Source organism: Tenrec ecaudatus, chromosome 1 (assembly GCF_050624435.1).
Source record: "Tenrec ecaudatus isolate mTenEca1 chromosome 1, mTenEca1.hap1, whole genome shotgun sequence".
In the NCBI taxonomy this organism is placed as follows: domain Eukaryota; kingdom Metazoa; phylum Chordata; class Mammalia; order Afrosoricida; family Tenrecidae; genus Tenrec; species Tenrec ecaudatus.
The window spans coordinates 222,136,371-222,147,735 of record NC_134530.1 but is presented as its reverse complement, the minus strand read 5'-3'; the positions used below and the strand labels follow the sequence as shown (position 1 = coordinate 222,147,735).

At 57.8% G+C, this 11,365-nt stretch overlaps 1 protein-coding gene across 1 annotated transcript; it reads left to right on the top strand.

Annotated features, from left to right (window-relative positions):
* The first annotated feature begins 7,026 nt into the window (after positions 1-7,026).
* On the top strand, positions 7,027-10,277 carry KISS1 (KiSS-1 metastasis suppressor). Its single transcript, XM_075542192.1, has 2 exons — positions 7,027-7,129; positions 9,928-10,277. Exons 1-2 carry the CDS (start codon positions 7,027-7,029, stop codon positions 10,275-10,277), a joined length of 453 nt encoding a protein of 150 aa, XP_075398307.1.
* Positions 10,278-11,365: the final 1,088 nt, after the last annotated feature.

Here is an 11,365-nt window from a genome sequence, read left to right as displayed (position 1 = left end):
GGACTGTGGGGAGCTGGGCCCCAGACCCCCATTGGGATCCACGTGGTGCTGGCATCGTGTCCCTGCTCCTTGTGTGTGGGAAGAATTGCAAGGGGTGAAGCCCCACGCTGAGTGTCCCAGCCTGGAATCCATAACTTGCCTCGGGGCCGGCGGCACCGGCCAGTCCACATGGCCAGAGTCAGGCCTCCTTCTACCACAGCCGAATTCCGCCTGGTGCTTCCTGGGCCTTAGGAGGGAGCGGGGTGGCCAGCCCCCCAGCAGTAAGCCTCAGACAAGTGGTGGGTGGGAGCTGAAACTGCAGGTCTTGAGAAGTTCTTCTCAACGGCCAGGCTTCTGTCCTGCACCACCAACCCACCCAGCTAAAGTCTGGACTGGGAGAGCTTACTGCTGGGAGGGTGGGGGGGCTGCTTTCAGAGAGTCCCATGCGGGCAGATATTCCTACCCTGGGGAGGAGGGGGAGCCCTATGTGATGCCGGCTCACACAGTGATGCAGGTGGCAGAGTGGAGTCACCCACTGGGTTTTCCAACCGGTCATCTTTACCGGAGCCGGTTGCCAGGTCTCTCTCAGAGAGCCTCTGGAAGGGTTCCAAATGCCAGCCTGCAGGCTGACAGCCAAGCCCTTAACCAGTGTGCCACAGGTGGGGAACCCTGACGCCAGGGACAAAGAGAAGGTTCCAGAAAGAGACAAGAGTCACTTGCAGTGCACACAGTTGGCATCTGCAACATGCCCCCTGCTGCGCACCAAGCAGGGCCGGGAGTGCCCTTGCCCTCTACATGTGCCATGGTGGGGGTGGGGGAGCTGGGGCCATGAGACACAGAGGAGGGCCCTGAAGAGCAGCTTCTCGGACAGATGTACTGTCACCACCTGCAGGAGAGGAGCAGAGCCCAGAGACCCCCACACCCTAGGCAACATGCCTGGGGTTTGACATTGGTCTGCAGCCTGACCCGGCAAAAGGCTCTGTTTCTGCCTGTGGCAACTCGGGCCCCCAGGAAGCCCCCCCACCCCCCAGGTTTCTGCCATTCCCACTGCGAGCCCCTCCCAACACCACCATTCTGAGGGGACCGTGCACTCCACTGCTAAGTGAAAGCTTGTCAGTGAAGTGGGAGGTGGGGTGGTCATTCAGGATGACGGGGAGTGGGGGGCCGTCAGGGTGGGAGGGGAGTGGGAACGTGCACACTGAGGACAGGGTGTTCCCGAGGCTGTGTCCGCAGGCCTCCACCGCGGGCTGATTGAGACATAGCCCCCAGTCGCATTCCCCACGGTCAGCTGTATGAAGCTGGCTTCGTCCTCCGCAGGCCAAAGGGGCTTTGAGGCGCTAAAGCACTCCTTCCGGGCAACACAGCAAAGTCGGAAGGCCTGGACTTAGCCAGAACGCTTCACCTACACACAGGGAGAGAAGGGAGAGCAAGGCAGAAACCAACGCCACCGTTCACCCATTCACTTGCTCATTCGTTCATTCATATCTGCTCACTTACTATGGTGCAAACAGTTAAACACGCTCAGTTACTGACCTGAAGAATGGCAGTTCAAGTCCACCCAGAGGTGCTTCAGAAGAAAGGCCTGGTGATCTACTTCTTAAAAGAGCCAGCCCCTCAGCAAAACAAGCTCACTGCCATCTAGTTGATTCTGACTCACAGTGACCCTACAGGGACAGAGTGGAACTGAGGCTGTAAGTCTTGGCAGAAGTAGAAAGTCTCGTCTTTCTCCTGTAGAGCGGCTGGTGGTTTTGAACTGCTGACCATCTAGGGTAGCCCACTTGAAAACCCTACCGAGCACAGTGCTACTCTGACACAGGTAGGGTCTCTGAGTCAGAACTGACTTGGCAGCAGTGGGTGGGTTTTCCTCCCAGGGTGGGCTGAGGGCTGCGGGGAGAACGTAGGCCATCCCAGACAGAGGCTGGACGGTGCGGGGCTCTGCCTGTGGTGCTGCCCTTCCAGCCCTGGCTGCGCTTAGGAACACGTGGGAGCACGGGGTGGGGGGCCCTCTGATGGAACCTGACTCCGAAGCTCCACAGGCATGTCCAACAGGCAGCCTGGGTTGGGAGCAGGGCCGCTGGAGTGGGCAGACTTGGGAATGCGCCCAGGCTGGGGCCACTCTGAGTGGTCAGCAGGAGGCTCTGAGCAGTAACTGCTTTGAAATGTGCCCAAGGGTGGCACTTCGGGAAGGGTGAGCACCGATGATTGAATTTTCTGAGACCAAGGAAGCCTGGGGATGTTGGGACTGACCATGCCCCCCCCCCCATGCAGGCCCAGCAGGCTGTGGCCTCGGAGATGGGGTGCGTGGATAGCTCTCTTTACATCTGCTTCTTCTGGAGACATCCTGGGGGGCCCTTCTGGCTTTGAGGCAGCCTTCTCTGGCCAGAGAGGATGGTCAGCAAGTCGTTCTAGCAGAAGCTACTCCTGGGGAGGGAGCCTGAGATGGTGGGTGCTGTGCAGGGCAGACAGTTGGCCCTTGACTCCTGACCTGGAGACGGGCAGTTTGAACCCATCAGAGGTGCCCTGGAAAAAAAGTCCGGTGTTCTGCTTCTGTCCACATGATTCCCCCCACCCCCACACCCGCATGGGGCAATTCTCCTCTGGAACGCCTTAAATTCTGGAGGTGAGTTCAAGGGTCTGTTGTCCATTATCCCCATGATCACTGGATCACTGAAGAAGCTCCTCCTGAGTTCCATCCCTGAGCTGTTCCCTCGCCAAGAGCCCAGATCGACTGTCACACCGCTCCTTCTTCAAACCACAGGCCTATCTCTCTCATTCACCCCACCCCTGGGCCTGGAGGGGCCTTTGAAGCAGGAGGTGGTAGGGCTGCAGAAGATGGGGCCACTTAGGGGAAGGAAGGGGGCAGAAGGCAGGGTCAAGCCCGGGGACGGGGAGGCCTGTGGGTGGAGGGTAGTGCTCACCTCAGCCACACAAGAGAGTCATTCTTGCTATCGCCTCTATTGACAGAGAAGGGGACCCCTGGTACCTGGCAGAACCGGGCAGGTCTCCGTCGGAGGCTAAAGGAGGGGCTCCTAGGGCCACGCTTCCAGTGGCTGGAGAAGAGGAAATGTGCCCCGTTGTTGCAGTCTGTAGATGGAGCGGACCACCCACCATCCTCCACGCTGCTGCTGGGGCTGCCCACCGCCCCCCTCTGTCTATACACTTACCCATCTCCACCCCGGGCAGCCTCTCCCACCCAAAAGTCACTTGCCGGCAGCCCAGAAAACTTCCCATGCCCGCCCACCTACCCCAGCTGCCATGTCACCCTGCTTTGGTGTGCCCAGAGGCTTCCCTGCCTGGCTCCCCCGTCTGACCCTGTCACACTCACCCACCTCTGTGCGAGCAGACGCTGGCATTGTTTGAGGGAGAAGGAAAGGGGAGTGGAGGCTCCCCGCCACTCCAGTCCCAGGACACAGCCTGGAAGAGCCACCTCTGGTCTGACACCTCTCAGACCCGAGCCCACACCCCCATGGATCAGTCTGTGCCCATGCCTCGGGGCTGAAGTCTGGGTGGGTGGAAGGGGTGTTCATGGCCCTTGCTCAGAGTGACAGAAGGCATTTTGCACACGGGGGGCGGGGTGGGGGGCTGTGGTCTTTGCAGGCCCCACCCCACCCCTTCTGCCATTCCGGGGCAGAATGGGACTCCAGCTAGTGGGCATGTGGGGGTAGGGGTATCATGATAGGGACAGATAGAACTCAGAAGGGTGGAGAGGCAGCCTTGGGAGGCAGAGGAGGCCGGCTTCAGTCCTGAGAGCCAGGAGGGGGCGGCAGGCAGGAGTCGGGGCGTCGTGTTCTCTGACGAGGGTCTGACGGGCAGCGAGAAGCAGGCAGAGGTGGGCCTGTGCCTGAAGACGTCACCCTGGGCTTTATAAAAGGGGAGGTGAGCCGGGAGCCACAGAGAGGGATCCCGGAGTCCAGCACCCCTGCTCCAGTGATCGCCCACCCACCCACCCGAGGGGCCTCATCACTACAGGGACCCGCCCGCTCCCACTCGGACTGGACTGAGCCAAGGTAGGTGTGCTGCAGGGTCCACACTTGGGAAGGTCTCCCTCCCTCTCTCCCCCAGACCCAGGGGGGGCTCCAAAGGAGAGAGCAGGAAAGGAGGGCCCGGCAGGTGGAGGGGCATGGGTGGGGCTGGGCTCCAGATCTCTCCCGACGATTGGCTGGCCAGACTCGGCTGGGATGCCTGTGTGAAGCATTGGTTTGCACTTTATTGTCTGGTTACCAGGGATCCCAAGGGCTCGCTCTCACTGGGGAAGGGAGCTCCCTGCAGAATGCTGCGGAGCCCCTTGGGCCGCGTGGCTGAGGTGTGGGACTCCTCTGGCCGGCTCTTCCCAAGTATGGGTGGCCAGTGACACCTGAGTCAAAGGGTGCCTCCCCACCCACCCGAGACGGGCAGGGGATCCCATGGGAGAGAGACACCCCTCTTCAAACACCCTCCTCCCAGGACTGAGGTGTCACTGCAATTTATGAGGTACCACAAAGAAGGTCCCCAGTCGGTCAGCCACTCGTCACCCTTGGAAAGGGACAGGCCTGTCCCAGCCCATTCATGTCCACCACACATTCAGTGCCACCTGCAGGCCAGGCAGGGAAAAGAGAGTTGGAGGGAGTCTTTGATGGGAGGGGCTTGGACTCTCCTTTCTGGGAGCCCCTCCGTCGTACCTAAATGTGTGTATGTACGCACACACGTACGTACAAGGGACCAAATCATTCAAGCCAAACCCACTGCCATCAAATCAATTCTGACCCACCAGGACCCCAAACAGGGTTTCCCAGACTGTAAATCTCTGCGGGCACAGCCAGCCTCGTCATTCAGCCCAGATTTCCCACGGAGATTGTGGCCCAGGAAGGCCTCGGGGGCAGTTCTGCCTGACCTGTGGGTCAACCGCTAGGGGTGCGTTCCTGTCCATCAGCCCGCTCCTGCTCAGGCCTGGCCTTCTGCAGAATTGCCCCCACCCTCGCTCCCCCTGCGTATTATTGACATGACTCCAGAGGGTCGCTTCCCGGGTTTTGCTGAAAGGATCTGTTTGTGAGTCAGTTTCTCACACAGGACCTGGATCCCTGGGGCAGCGGCCCCGACTCTTCATACACCTGTCAACCCTTAGCATCTAGCCCTAGCACCTGGATAGTGCTCACGCAGTGACTGCTGAACTAGCTGGTCCCACACAGACTTGTTCTGAGACACACACACACACACACACACACACACACACAGTTTTATACTGACCTCTCCAATGGCGTCATCAGGAGTCCCTGAGTGGCACAGAGGGTTAAGCCCTCAGCTCCTCTGGCTGATTGGAACCCACCTGGAGGTGCCTGGGAAGACAGGCCTGGCAACCTGGTTTTGAAGATCCCAGCCTTGAAACCCAGTGGAACAGCCCTGCCCTGCCCCCGGGGCACCACGTGAGCTTGGAAGGCAACTTCCAGCAACAAGGGCTCAGTCTTGCCTCCGGTCCACTCTGGGCGCCACCTCAGGCCTGATCAGGGGCAGGTACGGAGAGCTCTGGCCTGGGCTCCCCAATGCCACACCATCTCAGTCTAAGCCTGTGTGTTCTGCACATGGAGCAAGGAGTCTCCCACGCAGAGGCAATGGGGTGGAAGCAGGCCAGGTTCGAGGCCCAGGTGGGATGGGAGGTGGAGGGTGGGGACAGGAGCAGAGGAGTGGGATGGGGCTGAGCCACCATTAGGAGGAGAGCAGCGGTTCTCAGCCCCTTTGGGGGTCAAGCAACCCTTCCATGGGGGTCACCCAATTCATAGCAGTAGCACAATGACAGTAAGGAAGTAGCAATGAAAATAATGTCACAGTTGGGGATCACCACATCAGGAGCTGTATGAAAGGGTTGAGGCATGAGGAAGGTTGAGAACCGCTGGAGCAGACGGACACAAATGAGGCGTGGGAGTCACGGGTGGTGTAAATAGTTAGCATGCACAGCTGCGAAGTTGGAGGTTCAAGTCGACCCAGAAGTGCCTCGGAAGAAAGGCCCGGTGGTCTATTCTGAAAAAATATTAGCCATCGATAACCCTGGGGTATGGTTCTACTCTGTCACGTGGAGACACCAGCCCAAAGGCAACTGCTGGGGTTTGTTTGTTTGTTTGGGCCCTGATGATGGCCTGTCTTTCCCTCCTGCCATAGAGAGGGGCTCCAGGCTTTAGGTCTGATGAGGGCACCCTCTTTGAGCTCCCTCTGCCTTTTAGCATAAATTGGCAGCTAATCACGAAGTACCCCGGCTTGGTAAAAGGGAGATCAGCACTGGCAGCTGGAAGGAGGGAGGAGGCGCATAAAAAGATGTACGGAGGACCAGAGCATAGGGCTCCCACCTCAACAGCCCAATTGACAAGACCAGCTCAGGTCCGCTCCTCCCAGGCCCCCGCGGGACATAGTATGCTAAGACAGGAAACGGTTGTTCTTTTCCCCGAATTCCAGGCACTGGCACTCTCGAGTGATGTGCTCCCAGGCTGTGAATAGCCGCGAGGAAGAGCCACCAATTGCCTCTTTCTTCTTTCTTGGAAAAGGAAGAGAACTACATTTCTATTGTAGCAGGAGGGCTGGGCCAGGTCCAGGAAGGCCCGCTGGCAAGGGGGAGTGGAGCTCAGGGAGGGGTGGGCTTAGGCACAAGGCAGCATGGCAGGGAGGAGGGATGGCTCCTAGGCTCCAGGCAGAACACTTGGACTGAAAGTTCTCCAACTAGAGGCCTGAACCTCTTGCTGCTCTCACCACCCCACCCAACCCCCCACTCCCGATCCTGCCATATCTCACCCCCCCTAATCTCATCCCTCATTCCTCCGACACCCCTGGCCATTTCCTCATCTGAGTAGCCTGTCCCTTCCACCACACCCCAGCCTGCCAACCATCCTAACCTGGCACTCCTCCCCTGCTCAGGGCGTCCTCTGGAGGATCCTGGCCCCGCACCCGCTCCATGACCACGCGCCACACACTTCTGCTATGCTTCCACTGGCAGCCTCAGACCTACCCCCAGCTCAAACCTGACCAGGTTCTGCCTCCCTCTCTCCCTCCTCAGGGCGCTTCCAGGACCCGCCTCTTCTCACCAGGATGAACCCATTAGCTTCTTGGCAGCTGCTGCTTCTCCTCTGTGCCACCTCCTCCGGGGAGACGTCAGAGCGGGTGGATTCTGCCCAGAAGCCTGCACCCACAGGTGTGCCTGGTCTGGGGAAGCGGGTGGAGGGAAGGAAGGAAGGCACCACGGGTCTGCTCTGAGCTGAACACAGCGTCATTCACAGCGTGTGGAAACCGATGAATGGTGCTTATGCATCTCACCCAGGGGTCCCCTGGACCCAGGACAGAAAGGATGGTTTGCCACTATTTTGTGCACCAGGAAGGAGGGGTCCTGGTGGCACAGCAGTTAAGTGCTTGACTACTAGTTGAAAGGTCGGTGGTTTGAACCTACCCAGGGTCTCTGAGGGAGAAAACATTGCTTTCCTAAAGATTACAGCCAAGATGGGGGGGGGGGACAGTTCTCCATCACAGGGGGTCACGATGAGCAGAGAGGGCAGTGGGCATGAGGAGGCTTGCAGAGGGTCGGGGCGGTGGGCCCCTGGGCACCATCCTGGTTCCTCCCACTGAGTTCACTGCTCCATACCAACCACCTCTCTGTGCCCAGCTGTTAGGCGCCCACAGAATTTGCATGCTCTTTTATTGGGGACCTCAGACCCTTTATGGGGGACCTGGGGGGAAGAACCCAAACCCAACCCATGCCATTGAATCAGTCCTCACTCACAGCTCCTTAATGCTCACCGAGTTTTCAAGTGGGAACTGATGAGCTGGGAAAAGACAGGGGTGGCCTAGTGGTTACGTGTTGGGTTGCCAACTGCAACACCAGCAGTTCAAAACCACCAGGTACTCCATAGGAGAAAGATGGGGATTTTTACTCCTGTAAAGAGTGACAGTCTCAGATATCCACAGGGGCAGTTCTACCCTGTCCTACAGGGTCGCTGTAGTCAGCATTGCCTCCTTGGCAGTGAGTTTTGAAAGAGGTAAAGAAACATCTCTAAGATGCTCACACACTGCAGACGGCCAGCGAGTGCCAGGGCTCCCAAGAAAGTGCCGTTAGAACCCAAGTCTGGGCCCTGGGGCTTCGAGAATGAGCAAATGACAACCTGCTGCTTGACCTCTCGGCTGCCGTTGCTCTGTCCATAGCACTCCAGACATACTCTTTCTGCTTTTGATGTTATTGGGCATGCCTGTGAGACGCTCCAGGGCACAGAGAACATAGTCTGGAGTGGCCTTTTCCAAAAGAGGCTTCTCGCTGGGATTAGGAGGTGCTCATTCCAGGTGAGGGGACTGGTGCTACTTTGGGGGACACTGGTATTTTGGGCTACAATGTTTTGTTTAGGCTACAAATAGTGGCTTGGGCAGTAATCCGACTGTGGCAGTAAGCTCAGCTGGGCAGACTGCCATCCTCCCTCTCCATCCTAGCCTGGCCCAAGGCTGGGCACCTGGTGCAAAGGGCCTTACAGGTCGGTTGGCATTAATTCTGGATCATGCATACACTCCTGATCTCCAAGGTGGGCCAGCACACTGAGAAGCAGGGCTCAAAAACAATTCTCTCTCTCTCTCACTCACACACACACACACACACACACACACACACACAAAACTAGGCCTCTTTTCTGTCCATCTCTTACCACTGATTATCCTTACTGCCAGAAATTACCATCAACACAGAGAACCATGCTTGTGATCTGTCTTGTGAACCCTCAGGCTGAAAGGGAGACGTCACATCAGGGGTGGGGAGGTGACTCAGATTATTCTCGCTCTTCGCTGAGTCTTTCCATCACTCACTCAAAGCCAAACCAGTGTCCAGCATGTGGATTGTGGCTCCTGGGGACCCTACCGGGCAGAGTGGAAATGCCTCGTCGGGTTCCCAAGGCTGTAATCGTCACAGAAGCGGACGGTCACGTCTTTCCCCTGCAGAGCAGCTGGTGGGGTCAAATCACTGACCTTTCGGCCAGTGTGATGAAGAACCCTCGGTAGGACCTACAGGTGGACTTACCACCGTGCTCTTGAATTGTTACTACAAGCTTTCCCTTGCTTTAGTTAACAAGGGTAAGTAACTTGGGGGTGCTGTGGGTTAGGTATGCGGCTGCTAACTGCAAGATCAGTGGTTCAAATGCATCAGCTGTTCTTAAAGGAGACAGATGAGATGAGGCTGTCTACTCCCGTAAATATTTACAGTCTCAGAAACCCTGAGTAACCCCGAGGTTTCCATGAATCAGAATTGACTCGAAGGCAGGGGCCCATAGTTAACAAGCATCGTTGGAGGCCCTACTATGTGCGGGTCACTGTTTCAAGCACTCAGAGAGATGAATGCACTCTACCCTCCCCCTGCCCCAAGGAGCTCCTAGCCTATGGGGAAACTGCTACCATGTCAGCTAGTGAGCCGAGGAAACACCAGCTGCCATCGTCCCCTCCAGGGCAATGGAGCATCCTAGTCCTGCAGTTCTCAACCTGTGGGTCGCGACCCCTTTTGGGGTCAAATGATCCTTTCACGGGGGTCACCCAATTCATAACAGTAGCAAAATGACAGTGATGAATAGCAGTAAAGATAATGGTATGGTTGGGGGAGTCACCACCACACGAGGAGCTGTGAAAGGGGCGCAGCATTAGGAAGGCTGAGAAGCCCTGGACTAGTCAATTCTGGAGCTTGGTTTGCGTGCTAGGAAAGAACTGCTCCTTAAGATTCGGTGGCTGTTTCAGAAATAGATCACCAGACCTTTCTTCTGAGGTGAGTCTTGGTGAACTAGGTTAGCAACCAAGAGGGTTAAGATAACCAGCTAGGCGGGGTGGTCTTGGCTGGTCCTGCAAACACGGAGCTTCCTTTTGAGGGTCCTAGAGGCTCCGGGACAAAGGGCCGCGGGGCTGGGGCCCGAGTTGGTACTCCAAAGCGGCCCGTCCTGGTGTTCACTGCCCGCCTCTCCCGGCTCTCCGCCCTAGGTCAGCGGCTCGGCCCCCTGGCCCCCCGGGAGCAGCGGTGCGCAGAGAAGCAGCAGCCCCCCGCCTGGCGACGACCTCGGGACGCCTCGCTGTGCCCGCCCCCCGAGAGCCCTACAGGCCCCCAGAGGCCAGGCCTGTGTGCGCCCCGCAGCCGCCTGATCCCCTCGCCCCGGGGCGCGGGGCTGGTGCAGCGGGAGAAGGACCTGTCCGCCTACAACTGGAACTCCTTCGGCCTGCGCTATGGCAAGCGGCAGGCGGCGCCGCCTGGGGGGCGCGGGGCGGGGCCGGGGGCGGGGCGCGCGGGGCGCGGGGCGGGGCCAGCGGGAGGGAGGCTGGCGGCTCCGGCCTAAGGCAATAAATGGAAAGCAGCCAACTCCCCAGCCTGAGATTTGTAGCTGATTTTCGCCATCAGCGCGGGTGAGGTGGTTCTCTGTACTCCTCAATTGAATTTTTAGTTGGTTTTGAGGGCTTTGGCGTCATCTGGGTAAATGCTTCCGAAGTTCGACGGACGAGTCATGAAGGAGCAGCTTTATTTGATTGCAGAAAACACCCCCAAAACCCAAACTCACTGCCATGGAGTCAATGCTGGCTCATAGTGACCCCCTCCAGGAGCCGGAAGCTCCAGCGGAGCTGCTGGTGGTTCCGAACTGCCCACCATGCGGATCGCAGCCCAACATGGAACCACTAAGCCGCCAGGGCACCTCATTTGTTTAAAGTACCCCTAAAATAATAACCTCCCCCCAAAAAATAACCTCCACGACTGATGTATTTTTTATTGCTCTTTTTTTTCTTTCCTGCAAGGTCAGTCGTTAAAAACCACCAGGGCTCCAAGGGCGGGGGGGAGGGGGGTTGAAAGGAGGCTTTCTATTCCCATAAAGATTTACAGTCTTGCAAACCCACAGCGCGAGGTTCACCTATAGGGTTGCTGACCAATACTCCATCTCCCTTCTCTCCAGCCTTCTAACCACCAGGGCTGTTGTGTCCCTTGTGGTGCAGCTGTGACAGAATCGCGCCGCCCCACAGGCTTATGAGACTGGTGTCTCTCCTGGGGCAGAGGACCAGGTCTTTTCTCAGGAGAGGCGCTGGTTGGCTTTGAACCACCAACCTGGAATTCAGTCAGCATGTTATCTGTGTGCCACCCAATTTCCTTAGGGAGTTGGGCATTAGTATCTCCATTTTTTACAAGTGAGAATAACAAGGTTCAGAAAGAGCAGCAACTCATTCAAGACATACAGTGAACAGCAAGCCTACGGCTGAGCACCAGCACTCCTGCCCCCCCCCCACTCCACCACCACTTACTCTGGGAAGGGTCTCTGAGCTGGCGGAAATGGAGAAAGGGCAGTCTGCCTAGGTGGCACAGCGAGTGCTGAGGGGCACCCCTGGGAGCCCCAATAGCTGGAGTTGCTAGAAAACCAAGGTCAAACGCCCTGCCGTCTAG